The sequence below is a fragment of the Prenolepis imparis genome, unplaced genomic scaffold (assembly GCF_030444845.1).
Source record: "Prenolepis imparis isolate NDT839.2.m4 unplaced genomic scaffold, iyPreImpa1.0 SCAF_14, whole genome shotgun sequence".
Classification (NCBI taxonomy): Eukaryota; Metazoa; Arthropoda; class Insecta; order Hymenoptera; family Formicidae; genus Prenolepis; species Prenolepis imparis.
The window spans coordinates 9697839-9717449 of record NW_028141172.1 but is presented as its reverse complement, the minus strand read 5'-3'; the positions used below and the strand labels follow the sequence as shown (position 1 = coordinate 9717449).

At 27.5% G+C, this 19611-nt stretch overlaps 2 protein-coding genes across 2 annotated transcripts; both read right to left on the bottom strand.

Moving 5' to 3' along the window:
- Positions 1-5616: 5616 nt before the first annotated feature.
- Positions 5617-8674, bottom strand: LOC145945113 (serine protease inhibitor 27A-like). The gene is made up of 2 exons (XM_083053942.1): positions 8635-8674; positions 5617-6179 (listed from the first exon to the last, which is right to left on the bottom strand). The coding sequence occupies exons 1-2, from the start codon at positions 8672-8674 to the stop codon at positions 5617-5619; spliced, it is 603 nt and encodes a 200-aa protein (XP_082910068.1).
- Positions 8675-10695: 2021 nt separating this feature from the next.
- LOC145945112 (serpin B4-like) lies at positions 10696-14352 on the bottom strand. Its single transcript, XM_083053941.1, has 2 exons — positions 14322-14352; positions 10696-11282 (listed from the first exon to the last, which is right to left on the bottom strand). The coding sequence occupies exons 1-2, from the start codon at positions 14350-14352 to the stop codon at positions 10696-10698; spliced, it is 618 nt and encodes a 205-aa protein (XP_082910067.1).
- Between the last annotated feature and the right edge of the window lie 5259 nt (positions 14353-19611).

The following is a 19611-nucleotide window of genomic DNA, read 5'->3' as shown; positions in this document are numbered from 1 at the left end:
AAACTGGCCTCGCAACACGAGAAGCAATAGTCCACATCAATCTTATCGGGCGTCAACAATTGTTCGGCGCCTAGTGCTTTGATCAGCTCATGGATTTTTAGATTTTTCTCTACCTTGAATTCCGGCAAAAAAGAGAAGTTTGTATCACTTTTTGATGTCGCATGACCATCTAGCAGATTCCGAAATTTGCAGATTCCCTCGTCGGTCGACAATCGTTTCATCATAGCATACATGTCAGCATTGGTAGCGTTCTCTTCGACCACCCACTCGTCAGAGATTAATGAAGCAGGTCTGAACACAAACAACGACATGCGGTTTTTGTAGAAGAACTCGCTTACGTGCATGCTTAATTCGTGACAGAAAACTAAAAAATAAAAAAGAAATTAGAACTTAAAAGACAACAGAAAATTGTCAAGATATATCAATGAATTAATAAAATTGGAAATATATTCCGCCCTTGCTTATAAAATAACGAGCACTTTTAAGAATCCATATAATATTTCACATTTTCATGAATTAAAAGCCATTTACGTATTTTGATTTAATTTTAGAAATGTAAAATCGAATTAAGTGGCAACGGTAAAAACAGAAATCTTTTCGTTAACAATTTTAAATATTTAAAAGCAATTTTTATTACTAAAATTTAACTTTTCTGTTAATGCATAATTTTTCTTTTTCCACATTTGTATCGATATATATACATCCGGGTACTATCTTTATGTCATTGCGCATTACAAAGCGACAATTATTTATAAGAACTGATAAGAAACGAAAATTATTTCCCGTTGTACATGAAAAGCTTTGCAAATACAAAGATCCTTTCTATTTTGTTCGTGGAGATGGAAAGTTTCGATATATATTTTTAACATTTAATATTGCTTTGGGTACCCGACTATCCGTTCATTGACCAAAAAATAAAGCGGTTTGTTTTGTACAAAATAAAATATGTCTAGAAAATATGTTTCGATTAATTTAAAAAATTTGATAAAAGATTTATAATAAGTAAAAACATGTAAAATTAATGGCATGCTCACAGCTTTTACGCTCTTGATTGTTAGGAATGGTCGGTTCGTCTGTATCGTTCCAATGAATGACCCTTGTTTGTAATTCTAAATTATGTAAAATTATCAAAACAATATCCATATTATTTCTTATTACGCTTAATTTTACCCAATTATGACAAAAAGAATTTATTATTGTATTGATATATTTTATCATCCCAAAAATAGCATCGGGTTGATCTGCGAATAAATATCCAAAGTTACAGCTGAAAATTCTTGTCATTCTCGACATGGAGTTTTCGGAAAACTTTTTTTCTGGAAAACAACACGCAGTTGCATTTTGGACGACAGAATTCTAGAATCAAAAATATCGAAAGAAATGTTGATAAGATTCTTAATCATTTCTAAATAAAATACTTTTATTTTATTTTTTTAAATAGTTTCATTTACCATTTTTATACGTGTATCTAAATCATTATATTAATTTAAAATACACGCCAAGTGACTTCATTCAAATTAATCTACATATATAAAGAGTCAAAATTAGGTGACTTTAGGTTTGTCTAGATTTCATTAAAGATTTATTATTAAAAAATTATTCAGTGACATACTTAAGATGTATCAAAGTTTCGAATCCTTATTTCGCTTAAAAATATATCCTATTATTTTTTTGTTTCCGTTATTACAACTTAATAAATTCTTCAATGTTGCAGTATTTTAATTTGATAATAATCTTTACATGTTATTTTATACAAAGTAGCATACAAATTATGACTCTTTTATGATTATTATTTCCATTATTAATGCAAAGATGCGTCAGAATTATTTACCTCACCGAGTGTATCGAAGTATTTATAAAGTTTAATATTATTTAATATTAAATAATGTTTGCAGAATTTATTTAAATATAAAATAAGTTTTAAACGCTCTTCAATGACACCACTTGGCATAATAAGGTAAACCATTAAAAGTCCTTCATATATGTTGTACGGACTGAAGACAAAATTTCCCTTTGGCTTGATCTTTATATATTTACGCAAACTTCTGATCGCGAACTTGAAGAGCGCATCGTTGATTATATTTTCTAACGAATAAATAATATAAAAAAATTAAACATAATTGATAAAAAAAACATTTTAAAAAAAGTCGAAATAAATTACAATTAAAATAATAAATTAATTATAACAATTAACAATAATTGTAATTCAAAAAGATGTTTAATACAAAATATGATGTAATTAAAATGTTCTCGACACTTTGCATGTGTATAGAAAAATTGTTATTATTTCTTATATTTAATTTTGAATTTAAAATACAATAAATTCAAAAATATTAATATACTGTTAATCGAAATAGGAATAGAGGAATCGTAAATATATTCGTAAATATATTCTTACATATGTTTACTAACATATCTACATTCAAACTTTTTTAAATATGTAACGAACTTGAAATGATGATTATATTTCCACCAAGTAAAATAAACGCAAAATTCGAAATCGGTCGATTATTATTAATGATGAAATTTAATAGTAACATTTAATATTTAACAATTAGAAGAAATTATATTCTGCAATAATTCTATATATTTAAACATCTGACATTTATTCAAATATGTATATAGTCAGTTGTCTACGAAGTGAAAGCTATACCTTAAAAGTACACTTATTTCGTGTATACCTATATCGCGAAACGATTTTCTAAAATATTGTTAATACCGTCAAACTTCGAAATAATGTACGCAACTCTATTTGAATCTACATAATCGCGAGACTTACTATGCAATGGTCGTTATAACAACGAAATATACAAAATTACAAGTACAGTAAGTTAAAAATTAATATAACACAAAGAAAATATTAGCACTGCATATTTTAATTATCAATTTGTGTAATCGGAACCAAAATTCTTTGATTTTGTAAAAGATCTTTCGATTCACCAACTTCTTCCTGTCGAATTTTCTGCTCCATGTTTTGGCTATACAGTAGCAAAACCGTGGCGAACTTCTCTCGTATATTTGAGTCTGGATATTGTGTAGCCGCCGCTTTTGGATATATTTATATTGAGTGGCGCATGCGTACATTGTCGCCGAATCTTTGTGTTCGACATATTAAATCGACATATTAAATGTGACTTTAGTTTTTTGTATATTTTCGTCGTCTAATTGTAAGACTTTTTCTTTAAGATTATAAGTCTTTTTCTGTACAAATCTAGGGTCACTTTTTGACTTGGTCTTTATCCTACATAAGTATTATAATAGAACAGTTTGATAACTGAAATTGTCAGCGTTAAGAAAAAGTTGTGGAAAATGATTACTCTTTTTATTTGGTTTTTTTTTATGATTGAGGATTATACTACATTTTGCTGAGCTGTCTTTTTAAAATCGTTGAAAGATTCAAAATTTTGTCTTATCGTTTATGAGAAGTTTAGATTTAATTAATAGTATTAATATTTTTCTTCTAATAATAATTTTTAAATATAGTAATAAAGCATTAATATTTTTTAAATATAATTTTTTAATAATTATGTTATTGATAACTCGTAATGAAGAAATTATATTATGCAATTAATTTGATATAAAATAGAAATATATATAACAATAATATATGTCGATGGTTAAAAAAGAAACAATTCAATCCTAAATTGATTACCATCATGTTGAATATAAAGAACAACTCGTCAAAAAACTCACAAAATTGACAAAATAAATTAATATTATTACGCAATGTTAATGTGCGTGAGTGTAATTTTTGCGCTGATATAATTAAGCCAAATGTGAGATAATTTTGTTCTTTTGGTCTTATATCTTGGCCTGAAATTTTTTTCTACAATTTTCAAATCAAAAACCGTCTTTCCGCTGAATTCTTGATATTAGATTGAATATAACCGTTCTATCAAAATCATAATTAAAACGAACATATACATACGAATACAAACACATTCATATATAAATAAACAAAACATATTTGATTTTAATGAAAAGAATTTTAATTTATATATAATTATACAAAAATACGTCATCTCGTACATGATGATGGCAATTATGAAAATATAAGAAAATAGATAGACAGCTATATATATATGTATATACATATATATGTATATAGCATACGTCAAGTGAAAGAGAAGTGAAATATTCATCGATTCTGTTATTGCTGGATCATAAAAAAAAGGATATAGATATAATATATTATCAAAAAAATTAAGTACAATGCTATAGCAATATTATAGCAAAATTAAAACAGTGTTGAGCACATCGCACGTGGTTACACATGCTTGGGAGATGAATAATACTTTTATCTCTTTCGTATTACGTTATGATAGCACAAGTAACATTTTTACAAACTGTATAAGCATTATTTAAAAATATAATAATATAAATGTTGAATTTTGACTACAAAATTATTTCTTCGCTTCCAAATATTTCTTCCATAAAATCCGAAAAAATAATTTAATGATATTTATGACAGAAATGTTATGCATATACATACATACATACATACATACATACATAAATATGTACATATATAATATATAAATGTATATATATTATAAATACTTATGTACGTATATGTATATGTATATGTATATATTGTATATATGTATATGTTTGTATATGCATGTGTATTATATTAATAACTAGTTTATCGAAATTTAACATTTATATATCACCAAACATAATATCATCGCTTTCTAATGTTAGCTGTATGTCCTTCTGTTTAGTTAATTAAAGCGGCAAGAAATTATATAAAACAATGAAATTCAAATACAAGAATAAATTAGTGCATCTAACAAAATCTCTTCCCTTTTCTCGAGTTTAAAAAAATGCATAAATTAGTAGCAAGCGAACATAAATATGTACCGACTCGAATTGATTTCTCAATCTCCAAATTTTTAACAGAATTTGATCATAGAGTATATCGCGCCCGATATATAATTCATCTTAAGGCTCCTGCATACTCGATTGCCAAGTCCGTAAAATTTGTCCAACAGCGCCACATTTGGCAAAACTATAAACTATTAAGCGTGAAAATGACATAAATTATTCTTGCGACTTACAGCGTCATTTATCATTTTAGTGCAGTGTTTCTATTTTTAAAGTAATTGTTATAGTGTTAAAATATACCGAAGACTCTCATTTTGTTATAATTTAATATGTAAAAGCAAATATTTATTTCATTTCGATACCTGTCAAACAGCTGGTTTTCGTCCTTGATTAGGCTCAATTCAATTCAACATATACAATGTTATTTATTGCTTACCCAAACAAAAGGAGAGTTTTCGGTATATTTTACAAGTCGGTTCTATCGGTTACAAACCCTATTTTTTTGAAAAACATTTTTATTTTAGCGTAAGTCGCAAGAATTTTCATGGTATATTTTCTCGCTTCTGACGTCATCAATTCAAGATGGCTGCAGTGAGTATGCAGGAGCCTTAAACAAACAAAAGATTGACTCGACAGAAAAAAATAGCTGCAATAATCACAACATTTTCCAATAATGACAGATCTGTCACTAATAACCCTTTATATAGTATGCATCTGATTCGTGTGTACCTTTAAATAAATTATTTTAATTTATATTCGTTTGTTTAATCTGAGGACGGAGCCGACGAATTAATTGAAAGTTTCGACGAAGAGGATGTTTTGATGCAGCTTGTCATAAATCAGCCAGACGAACGGAGTACTGTAATTCACTTGGAGCATCTTGGTGCTCGAAGAAGACTCTCGTCCGGTGTTAAATAAGGTGATTGCTCCCGCGATGGTGTTCTTTTTCGTGATCTTGACGTGAGTTCGATGCACGACGTTATCCAAATGCATCCTGTGCTCGCCTTTCGCGAAAGATTTGTCCAGACCGATGGTGTCGGCAATCAATAATTCTTCCAGACCTAGAGCTTGCAGTAGCTCGCGAATTTTCAGATTTTTCTCTACCTCGAAGACCGGCCAAAACGAGAACTTTGTATTTTCTCTTTTCGTATTATCATCTAGCAGATTGCGTAATTTGCGGATTCCCTCGTCGGTCGACAATCGTTTGATCAAATCGCGAAGACCAAAGTTGCTAGTGTCCTTTCTGACATCGTTGTCTGGGATCAACAAAGCAGGTAACAACACGAACATAGATGCATTTCCATTCTTGTAGGGATACTCGCTTACGAGCATCCGTAATTTGCGACAGAAAACTAAAAAAGGAAAAATATAGGTAGAAAATATAGGTAGAGAATAACGAAAAGTGGTCAAGATACATGAATCAATAAAGTCGGAAATACATTCGATCTTGGCAAGTAAAATAAAAAGCATTTTTCAAATTACATATAATATTTTACATTTTCAACAATTAAGAACCATTTGTGTAAACATATTTTGATGTGATGTTAAGAAAGAAAAAAAAATGAAATAAGTGGCAAAGCAATAGAAATCAGCAATTTTTATTAGACTAAAAAAAAATTTTTTTTTTGTAAGTGCATAATTTTTTCTTGCATATTTTTACAAACGCGTACCCGAGTATTAACTATATTTTCAACATTTAAAATTGCATCTCGATTTCATTGACAAAAGGGATAAAGCGGTGTGTTTTTTACAAAATAAATTATGTCTATAAAATATGTTTTGTTTACAATTAATTGAAAAAAAATTTGATTATTAAAAAAGATTTATAATATGTAATTAAAGACAGTTGAAATCAAAAGAAGACATACTCACAGTTTTTACGCTTTCGTTTGTCACGAATACTCGGAACTTTTGATGCGTCAAATAGACAAGCTTTTTGAAATTTTTGAACATTGAAACGCAGTATAGTCGTCAAAATATTATCCATATTTTTCTCATTAACTTCACCGGACCACGAATATGATTCTTTGTCTTACTTTTTATTATTTTATTGATACCACTTATCTCCGCCATAATATTATCTAAGATTATGAATCCACCGTTGAAAACGATGTTCATCGGTGAAGGGTCTGCGGAAAATTTACTTTTTGAAATAATACACATATTTTCATTCTCGCAATCAGGGGAAGCCGCAGATGTATTTGCCTAGAGGAAATGTTTGTGAGATTTCTATTCATATTCCTAAAATATTCCTAAATAAAAGACTTCTGTCATTTTTCTAAATTGTTTTATTCACATTTTTACTCATATAGGTTGAATCTTTTTGTTTTTTATATTCTAAAATCGCGCAAAGTTACTTCATTCAAATTAATCTATATAATTAACCTATATTTTGAAAAATCAAAATTAGCAGATAATTTGATAAGCAAAGTTTCTTGATCTTATTAAAAAATTTTTATTATTATGTTGTAGCCATTATTATTGTATTATTATTTTGCAAGGGTTTTATTTGCTAGATATCTTTACATGTTATTTAATACAATGTAGCATGCAAATTTTGATTCTTTCACCATTATTATTTCCATTCATTTAATGCAAAAATGTCAGAATTATTTACCGCTGCGTTTAACTCCGTTTCAAAGCTGTCGTCATTTTTATCAAAATTAGTAATATCCATCAAATAATATTCGCGGTCTTCCGTTAAATAAAGGATACGTTTTATACGCTCTTTGATAGCACCACTGGACATAAGGTAAACCGAAAAAAGTCCCTCATATATGCTAAGCGGACTGAAGGCAAAATTCTTCGGCTTGATCTTCGTATATTTATGCAGACATTTGATCGAGAACTTAAAAAGTGCCTCCGTCATTAATTTCTCTGACAAATAGAAGAAAGATGAATAAGAAAAAACATGAAGCAAAAAGAGATATTATGGAAATAGAAAGCTCTGAATAAATAATTATAATTAAAATTAATTAATTAATTAAATAATTATAATTAAAATTAATTAATTAATTAAATAATTATAATTAAAATTAATTAATTAAATAAATAATTATAATTAAAATTAATAAAATTATAATTAATAAAATTAGTTAATTAATTACAACAATATTAACAATATTTGTAACGAAAAAGATGTTAAATACAAAGTATAACGTATTGAAATTTTTTTCGACAATTATTTTGTATGTGCGCATAGATATATGTTTATTATCTCTTTAATTTTAAACTCGAAATACGATCAAATCAACAATATACATATAATGATAATTGAAGGAGAAATACAAATGTTCAAACTTCGTTTATACTTACCGAACTCGAAGAACAATATTTTGTTCATATTTTTAGCAAGCAGAATTAATGCAAAATGCGAGATCAGTAGATTATTGTTGATAAAATTTAATAGTAATAACTAATACTTAACAATGTGAAGAAATTATATTCTGCAATAATTCTATATATCAAAAATTCTGAAATTTTTTCGAATATTACTTTCTGTTTAGTCGCTGTAAAAGTCATAGCTTAAAATTAAACTAATTTCTAGTATACCTAAAACGCGAAAATATTCGCTAAAATATAATTAATGACTTTGAAATAAAATGTACGCGGTTTTATTTGAATCTCACAAATCGCGAAACTCGTTATATGCAATGGTCACAAAATTATATCGAAATGTACAAAATTACAGAACAATATGTTAAAAAATAATATAGCACAAAAGAGGTATTAGCGCTGTATATCTTAATTATCTGTTTGAAATCGGAAGCAAAATCGTTTGATTTCGTTAAAGATCTTTCGACTTACCAAATTGGCCATCAGACTCCATTGAATCCTCGTGCTCCATTTTTGGTTCTTTAGCAAAACTGTGGCGAATTTTCTGTGTCTATTTGTGCCTCAGTACTGTGTAGTCGCTGCTTTTATTTATTTATATTATGTGGCGCACGCGCATATTGTCGCCGGATTTAATTTTTGCACGAGAAATTGAACCGGATGTGATTTCAGTCTTTTGTACATTTTCGTCGTCTAAGATTTTTCTGTACAAATCTATAGCTATCTTTTGACTTGATCACACCATCCTAAATAAATATTGTAACAGAATAATTTGGAGACTGGAACTGTCAGCGTAAAAAAAACTATAGAAAATAATTAATCTTTTTTATTGATTCTTTTATAAACTGTGTAATTGAGGATTTATTTTGCTGAGCTGTCTTTTTAAAAACGTTAAAAGATTAAAAATTTTGTCTTATCGTTTATAAGATATGGTTTATAAAACGTTTGAAATTAATTAGGTATTAATATCGTTGCTTATAATAATCTTATTTAAAAAGTGTTAAAGCATTAATAATTTTTTTTAACATGTTTTTCAATAATATGTTATTGATAACTGGCAATGAAGAAATTATATTCTGCATTAATTTTATAAACAACACAAATATAACAAAGTAATATATGTCGAGAAAGAAACAATTCGATCTTAAATTAAGTATCATCGCGTCAATTAAATGTAGCAATTCGTAAAGAAAACTGACATTATCGACAAAATAAATTAATAATTATTACAGTAATGTTAATGTGTGTCAGTGTAATTTGTGCGCTGGTTGATCCAAATGTAAAATAATTTTGTTCTCTTAATATATCTTGGCTTGATATTCTTTTCTACAATTCTCAAATTAAAAGTCATCCATCGCTTTGTTTTTTATTTTAGACTGAATATAACCACTCTATCAGAATCATATAATTAATATGCACATATACACACAAATTCAAACACATTTATATACACATAAACGAATCATATCATTGAATTTTAATCGGAATATTTTTAATTTATTTATAATTATAAAAATATGTCATTTCGAACATTGTGATACAATTACAAAAATATAAATAATAGAAATGTATATATTTACATAGCGTACCTCAAGTGAAAAAGAAGACAAATGTCCATCGATTCTGTTATTGCTGGATCATAAAAAGGAAGGATGTAAATATATTAAAGTATCAAAAAAATAAAGTATAATACTATAGCAATATAATAGCAAAATTAACACAGAGTTAATCACATTGCACGGTTACACATATTTGAAAGAGCATAATACTTTTATCTTTTTTCTATTACATTATGATAGCAAAAGTAACATTTTTAATTTGAAAGCATTATTTAAAAATATAGTAATTTGTAATGATGAATTTATACTACAAACTATTGGTTCGCTTCTAAATATTTTTTCCATAATATCCGAAAAAATTATTTAATGATATTTATGACAGGAATATCATACATACTTACATACATACAAACGTGTATGTACATATATATAAATGTGTATATATTATATAAATAATGAAATATATGTTTTAAATATATGTAGTATATGTATGTTTATATTAGTATACATAAACATTGATTTATCAAAATTTAGTATTTATATATCATTAGATAATATCAATGATAGTTAAATGTCTAACTGTTCAGTTAATTATAACGACAAAGAGATGTAAAACAAGATAATTCATATGTAAGACTAAATTAATGACAATTATCTCACAGATACTTCTGTAATACTTTAAAAGAAACAACGATTTCTTCTTTACTTATTCAGAAAATTCATAAGTTTAATACGAAGCAAATATAAATTTGTACTAACCCAACAGATTGATTCATTTCATCGATCTCTAAATTTTTTTACAGAAGTTAATCATAAATATAATGCATTCTAAAACAAAAGATTGACTCCAAAGAAAAAAAAATAGTTTCAATAATTACAACATTAACCAATAATTACAGATCTATTATCTATTAGTAGCCGTTTCACAGAACATGTTTGATTAGTCAATCTCTGAACTTAATTTGTATTCGATCGTCTAGGAATTGGACTCGTTGAATTCGTTGAAAGCGCCGACAAAAAGGATTTCTCGTTTAATTTGTTCATAAATAAGCCAGATGAAAGGGTAATTGCAATTCCTCTCGACAATATTGATGCTCGGAGAGGACTCTTGCCCGGTGTAAATCAAGGTGATCGCACTCCCAACGATGTTCTCTTCCGTGACTTCGACATGAGCGCGATGCACGACATTTCCGAAGTGCACACTGGCTTCGCAATGCGAGAAGCAATAGTCCACATCAATCGCTTCGGGCATCAACAATTGTTCGGCGCCTAGTGCTTTGATCAGCTCATGGATTTTTAGATTTTTATTCACCTTGAAGACCGGTAAAAATGAGACGTCTCTATCATCTTTTGATGTCGTATGACCATCTAACAGATCTCGAAATTTGCGGATTCCCTCGTCGGTCGACAATTGATTCATCATAGCGCACATGTCAGTATTGGTGGCGTTTTTATTGATTACCCACTCGTCTGAGATTAATGAAGCAGGTAACAACACGAACATCGACGTGAAGTTCTTGTAAGGAAACTCGCTTACATGCATGCTTAATTCGCGACAGAAAACTAAAAGATAAAAAAAACGTGAGAATTTAAAAAACAACGCAAAATTGTCGAGATACATCGATAAATCAATGAAATCTAAAATACATTCGATTTTTGTCTGTAACGTAACATAACAAGCATTTTTGAGAATGCATATAATATTTTACATTTTCAGGAATTAAAAACCATTTACGTATTTTGATCTTAAGGCTCCTGGTACATTGTCGACCATGTCGGAATCGTGACGTCAGAGGCGAGAAAATACACGCTAAAATTTTTTAGATGCCATTTCTAAATAAAAACATATTTGCATAAAATAACACTTAAGATCTCTTTAATACACTTCTAAAAAACGCCGAAAACTATCCTATTCCCTTTATAATCAATCAACAGCTGTAAAATATAATATTATGAGGCCCAGTCCGTCTAGTCTTTGCACATGCGCAGTCATTCCGCATGTCAAATTCTGATATCTCGATCATTTTACGGTTGTTGATTGACTATCAAGGGAAAAGAATAGTTTTCGGCGTTTTTTAGAAGTGTATTAAAGAGATCTTACGTGTTATTTTATGCAAATATGTTTTTATTTAGAAATGGCATCTAAGAAATTTCAACGTGTTATTTCTCGCCTCTGACGTCACGATTCCAATATGGCCGCGGTGAGCACCCAGGAGCCTTAAGTTAAAAACGTATAATTGAAATGAGTGGTAAAGCGGTAAAAATGAAAATCTTTTCCTTAATAATTTCAAACATTTAAAAACAATTTTTATTATACTAAAATTTAACTTTTCTGTTAATGCATAATTTCCCTTTTTGCACATTTGCATTAACGTATGTGTACATCCGGGTACAAACTGTATGTCGTCGACACATTACAAAGCGATTATGCAATTATTAATAAAAGCTGCTCAACATCGAAAACTATTTCTTGTTATACATTAGAAGCTTTCCGGATACAAAAATCTATTATTGTTTTTGGAGATGGAAAGTTTCATTTATTTGTTTACATTTTTAACACTTAATATAGCTTTGGGTACCCGGCTATCCGTTTATAGACCAAACAGATAAAGCGATTTGTTTTTACAAAATAAAATATGTCTACAAAATATGTTTCGTTTACCATTAATTTTAAAAAAATTGATAAAAGGATTTATGTAAAAATATGTGAAATAAAATAATATGGCATGCTCACAGCTTCTACGCATTTGTTTGTCAAAACTAGACGACACTCTTGGTGCGTCAGAAAGATAAGTACTTGAATCTTGAAATTTTTGATTATTGAAATTATGTACGACCATCAAAACAATATCCATATTTCTTCGTATGATGCTTAATTTTGCATGATCAGGACGCTCTACTATAAATTTTATTATTTCATTGATACGATTTATCGTCGCGATAATATTGTCGTAGAGATTTGAGAATCTAAATCCGAACCCACAGTTAAAAATTTTTTTCATTCTCAAGAAGGAAGTTTCGGAAAACTTTTTGTTTGTAATAAAACACATTGTATGCTTCTCGGCGGGACAATCATCCTAGAATCAAAAACATCAAAAAAAATTTTGCTAGATTTCAGTTCATTTCTAAATAAAATACTTCTATTTATTTTTGTAAATAGTTTCATTTACCACTTTTATATTATTTTAATGTATCTAAATCTTTATATTAATCACGCCAAGTTTCTTTATTCAAATTAAATCTACATATACAAAAAAGTCAAAACATAACTTGAAGTTATATATCCTATCTTTTTGTTCCCACTATTACAACATATTTAATTTTTTATAGTGGCAAAATTTCAATTTGATAAATATCTCTCCATGTAATTTTATATAACGTAACATACGAATTTTGACTCTTCTACAATTATTATTTCGATCACACACACACACACACACACACTTAATGCAAAGATGCGTCAGAATTATTTATCGTAAATATGGTATCACCGAGGTATGTATGGAAGTACTTATGAAAATTAATCTCATCTAATAAATCATGTTTGTAGAATGTATTTAAATAAAGAATATCTTTTAAGCGCTCTTCAATGGCACCACTTGACATAAAGTAAACCATCCAAATCCAAAAAGTCCATCATATATGTTGTACGGACTGAAGATAAAATTTTCCTTTAGCGTAATCTTTATATAGTTACGCAGACATTTGATCGAGAACTTGAAAATCGCCTCCGACTTTATTTTCTCTGGCAGATAAAAAATGATAATATGAAAAAATCAAGCAAAATTAACAAAAGAGACATATTCAAAACAGAAAGTCAGAAAAATTTACAACTAAAATTAATAAACTAATTGAAAGAATTAACAATAATTATAATTAAAAATATGTTAAATACAAAATAAAATAAATTAAAATTTTTGCGACACTTATTTTGCATGTGTATAGAAAAATTTTTATTATTTTTTAAATTTAATTTTAAATTCGAAATACAACATAATCAAAAGTATAATTACAATGATAATTGAAATAGGAATTGAGAAATAGATTCGTAAATATATTCTTACATATATTTACTAATATATCTACATTTAAACTTTTTTAAATATGTAACGAACTTAAAATGTTGATTATATTTCCAGTAAGTAAAATAAACGTAAAATTCGAAATCGGTCGATTATTATTGATGAAATTTAAGAGTAACATTTAATACTTAACAATTAGAAGAAATTATATTCTGTAATAATTCTATATATCTAAACATCTGATTTATTCAAGTATGTATATGGTCAGTAGTCTATGAAGTGAAAACTGTACCTTAAAATTGAACATATTTCGTGTATACCTAGATGGCGTAACGATTCGCCAAAATATTGTTAATACAGCGGCAAACTTCGAAATTATGTACGCTTTATTTGAATCTACATAATCACGAGACTTACTATGCAATGGTCATTATTACATCGTAATATACAAAATTACGTAAGAACAGTATGTTAAATAATAATGTAACACAAAGGAAATATTAGCACTGTGTATCTCAATTATCTGTTTGTGAAATCGGAGACAAAATTGTTTGATTTTGTAAAAGATCTTTCAACTCACCAAATTCTTCCTGTTGATTTTCCTGCTCCATTTTTGGCTATACAGTATTATAGCAAAATCGTGGCAAATTTCTCTCGTTTATTTGAGCCTCGATATTGTGCAGCCGCTGCTTTTGTATATTTATATTATGTGGCGCACGCGTATATTGTCGCCGAATTTTTGTGTGCGACAAGTTAAATCGCACGTGACTTTAGTTTTTTTTATATATTTTCGTCGTCTAAGATTTTGATATGTACAAATCTAGAACCATCTAGAACTTTGACTTGGTGTCTATCCTACATAAGTATTATGACAGAACAGTTTGATAACTGAAATTGTCAACGTTAAGAGAAAACTGCGGAAATGATTACTATCTTCTTTTTTTGTTTCCTTATTTATGATTGATTAAACATTTTGTTGAGCAGTCATTTATAATCGCTGAAAAATTCAAAACTTTGTCTTATCGTTTATAAGACGTCTAGATTTAATTAGGATTTAATATTGTTCTTATAATAATTATTTTTAAATAGTAATAAAACATTAATATTTTTTAATAATAATTTTCAATAATTATATTATTGATAACTCGCAATGAAGAAATTATATACTGAATTAATTTTATAATAAACAGAAATGTAACAAAGTAATATGTGTCCATGGTTGAGGAAAAAAAAATTCGATCCTAAATTGAGTATCATCGCGTTAATTATAAGGAGCAATTTGTAAAAAAAGCTGACATTATTAACAAAATAAATTAATATTATTACGGTAATGTTAATGTGTGTGTCGAGTGTAATTTATGCGTAGTTGAGCTAAATGTGAAATATTTTTGTTTTTCTTGTATATCCTGACCTGATATTATTTTCTACAATTCTCAAATCTAAAATCGTCCTCTCGCTAGATTCTTCATTCTGTACTGAATACAACAATTCTATCAGATTCGTATAATTATTATGCACATATACACAAATACAAACACATTCATATACACATAAACGAAACATATCATTGAATTTTAATGCCAAAGAATTTTAATTTATTTATAATTATATAAATATATGTCATCTCGTATATCGTGATACAATTATGAAAATATGAAAAATAGAGAGACACCTATATTCGTACGCTATATATATAGCGTTTAAACTCTTTCAAATGAAAGAGGAGTCAAATATCAATTGATTCTGTTATTGCTGGATCATAAATAGGAAGGTTGTAAATATAATATAATATGAAAAAAAATTAAGTATAATGCTATAGCAATATTATAGCAAAATTGAGCAGATGAGTTAAGCAGATTGCACGGTTACACATATTTGAGAGAGAATAACTAAATATATTTATCTCTTTCCTATTACATTATAATAGCACAAGTAACATTTTAATTTTGTAAGCATTATTTAAATATATTGTAATATATATATATATATATATATATATATATATATATATATAATGTTGAATTTCGATTACAATCTATTTCTTCGCTTCCAAATATTTCTTCCATGGAATCCGAATAAATAATTTAATGATATTAATGACAAGAATATTATACATACATACAAACATACATATGTACATGTGTGTGTGTGTGTGTATATATACGTACATATGTACATATGTATGTACATGTTAGTATACATAAACACTGGTTTATCGAAATTTAGTATTTATATATTATATCATTATATAGATAATATTAACGCTTCACAGTTGAAAAATTTAACAAATATCACATGTACCAAACGGTCTACAGAAATTTTTGTGTTAATTTAACATAATACGGATATGTAAAATGATTATACAAATATTGTGTTAATATTTTAACACAAAATAAATGCAAACTTTAAGTAAGCTTAAAATAAATTTTGTGTAAAATTAACATAGTTTTAATTAATTTAATTAGTAAAAATTAAAAAAAAAATGGTAATTTAACATTTTATCATTTCCACTTATAAAATAAAATTAACATTTCTTTTTTGTAAATTTTAACAGATAAATATTGTCACTATTAATACGAAACATATTTATTGTGTAAAATAAAAAATAGATGCACATTGTGTTATTTTTACACTTTTTTTCAGTTATTTTAACAATTTAACATTTGAGTTCAATTAACACAACAACAATAAGTTAAATTAACATATGAATGTGTTAAATATTTAACACAAAAATTTTAACGGGGACAGTTTTTAACAAGAGAACACAAATTTTCCAAATGTGTTTCTAATGTTAGTTATATGTTTAACTGTTCAGTTAATTAAAACGACAAAAAAACAGAGATCTTATTTATTATTCTACAAATAAATTTTTAACAAAAACTGAGTTTTTTTATGATTTTGAAAGAATCTAATAATTATTATCTCATTTGCAAACGTGTGTATTACATAATAATATTGTTGTACAAAATTGAAATTTTTATTATGCATGCGATGACCTAATATTAAAAAAAGAATTCATAAATTCTAAAAAGAATATTTAAACAGTAAAGGACAACGATTATTTAAGAGATTAATTTAATGGCATTTTAATAAAAGATTAAATAAATGTTAAATAATTCATATTATGCACAAATCACATTATCGTTATAAAGGTTACATTTTGAAAATTGTGCGGAAAAAATGACTTACTTATATATGTACACAGATATACTTACATTGCTAAAATTACAATTTTATTAAACAAAAGAAAAGATAAAATAGGGTGACAGACGTTTTTTATTCAAATGTAAAAGTAAACTAAAATAAAGATAATCTTATTAATTAAGGTCATTTAAAGACCGAAAAGTCGTAGGGTTTCGAAGCTCTGGGTCTATAGGAATTTTCAGGTAAGAAGGACTATGAGGATATAACATCCATTACAAAGAAAAAAAAAACCTTTTCTATTCAGAACAAAACGGAAAATAACGGTCAAATTATACGATATTACAATAATTTACTTTACTGGAAATACTGTACAATTTTAAAAATACTATAACGAAAATGATATGTATAATGTTGACTTTTCGAAGAAATTGACGTTACGCTACTTGGTTTCGAGGCAGTGACGACGCCTCTCATTTATTAAAAATCACAACAAAATCTTCACAGAAGAAAAAAACACGCCAAGTATATAAAAGAATTCATTGTATGCCTATGTCTTTGTAAAAACTTTCCCAAGTTTAAAAATAAAATTTAAAAATATATTAAGAAATGTGCAGCTCAAAAATAAATATAAAACAAAGCTCAGCCAAGTATAAATGTATTAATTTATTATCTGATATAAAATTTATCAAAAGAATAGTACTTTTATATTTTTAAGAATGATTATCTGCATAATTAAAACGGCGTTTAGACCGGCATTGAAAGAATTAAAGTGACAAAAACTCGGGCATGCCCGGTTCAGAGCATTAAAATGATATAAATTTTCTAATAAGATTGCTTGAAAACTAATTTATAAAATTAATTTGTAGAGTAACAAGGAAGATTTTTTGTGTTTGAAAATGTTTCATATTAAACGATATTGCTTTTTTTAATTCTTTTTTTCTCTTATGTTTTTATATTTCAAACTTTATTTGATAGGACTGTTTTTTAAAAATAATTCTTAAATAAAATATAATTTTTAAATAAAATATATTCTTAAAATAAATATTAGAATTTTAATTAATTTGTTGATATTTTAAATTTTTTTGCTGCATTATGCTAAGATCATGTATTTTTAATTAATTTTATTCAAGATAAATATATATATATACTACACAATTATTATATTATTATAAAATCCTAATAAAAATAACAAGTAAGGCCCTGTGTACAATAGAGAAATAAATATTAAATATTAAAAATAGGAATTATTTTAAAATAATAAAATAAAAAAAACTCTGATATAAAAATACAAATTCAGGTATAAAAGACTAATAATGGCTAATAAACTAGTAAGAGCCCTTTATACTCGTATTTGTATTTGTATATCAAATTTTTTTCGATTTCATTTTATTATTTTAAAATAATTCCTATTTCTAATATTTAATATTTATTTCTCTAATGTGCGCAGGGCCTAATCGAAGAGAAAATTTATTCGATTAATAATTAATCAATTTCAGCGATTAATTTATTAACCGCAACCGTATTAACCGATAAATCGATTAGTCGAATATTAAACGTTTTTTTCAGTTACAACCAGTTAACCGATTTTAAAATAATCGACTAATCGGATACAATCACGAGCCCTATTACATAAGCAAAGTGTCATTAGATTTTCGATTAAGGATTTATTTGTGGAAATATCTTGATAAGACGATCGTATGACAGATAAATATCTGAAGCGACGCCTTCGTTCTCCCACTACCGTTCAAAAATTAGACGGCCGAGCCGCTGATCACAAGGGCAACGTTATGCCTGAGGAGTGTTTCTACAAAAATTGAATGACGATTTAGCGGAAGTTACAATATCAGCATACTTTTTTTTGTAGGGACACTTCAGAGGCATAGCTCGAGTGACCGCCGGCTCGGCCGTCGAGCCTCGAACGGTAGTGGGGGACCGAAGGTGTCGCTTCAGATAACGGTCCAAAAAGGGCAACTAATTCCGAGCACTTTACACAAAAGACAGTGCTCGTTCGCAGACGAATCACAGTGCCAATAGAGTAAATTTTGTGCGCTCTCATTGTCAGTTGTATACATGTAAGTATATAAATGAAATTAGTGATACGAAATCAGAGTAAATAACGTCTCAGTGAGCATTATTGAGAGGAAGAGCTCTTTAAGAGAACTTTTTTCTCAAAAATGATATTAGTAAGTTATCTTTTTGTAAGATATCTTTCAGAAGAGCTCTTTAAGAGAACTTTTGAAGACCTTATTAATTTCTCTTAAAAATGATATCAGTAATTACAATTATTAATTGGCTCGATAATTAGAAATTAAAAGGTAATAAATATTAGGCCTTTTCTCGAGCAGGAAATAAATAAAGTGACGATGTTGATATGTAGTATTGAAACTACTTGGTATTATTGCCAAATCTTATATGGAATAATCTCATACTTGAGATTTTTATTCCATACATCCCCTCTAACCCCCCTAAAGAATTAGATGCGAGAGAAAAATGTAGATCCGAAAGTCGCTGAATCGGGACTCGAACCCGAGACCTTTCGCTTGCCGGGCGACTGCTCTTCCAACTGAGCTATTCAGATCCTTTCGATTCTATATTTTTCTCTGCTTTTAAGTAAATACTTTAAATATTACTATAACAACGCATTATGGCCTGCGTATAATTATTACAATTATTAATTGGCTCGATAATTAGAAATTAAAAGGTAATAAATATTAGGCCTTTTCTCG

Coding starts and splice junctions, on each gene's coding strand:
- LOC145945113 (XM_083053942.1), bottom strand. CDS start 8,674: ATGGAGCACGAGGATTCAATGGAGTCTGATGGCCAATTTG. Junction 6,180..8,634: donor GGAGTCTGATGGCCAATTTG/GTAAGTCGAAAG, acceptor TTCCTTTTTTAG/TTTTCTGTCGCAAATTACGG.
- LOC145945112 (XM_083053941.1), bottom strand. CDS start 14,352: ATGGAGCAGGAAAATCAACAGGAAGAATTTG. Junction 11,283..14,321: donor AAATCAACAGGAAGAATTTG/GTGAGTTGAAAG, acceptor TTTATCTTTTAG/TTTTCTGTCGCGAATTAAGC.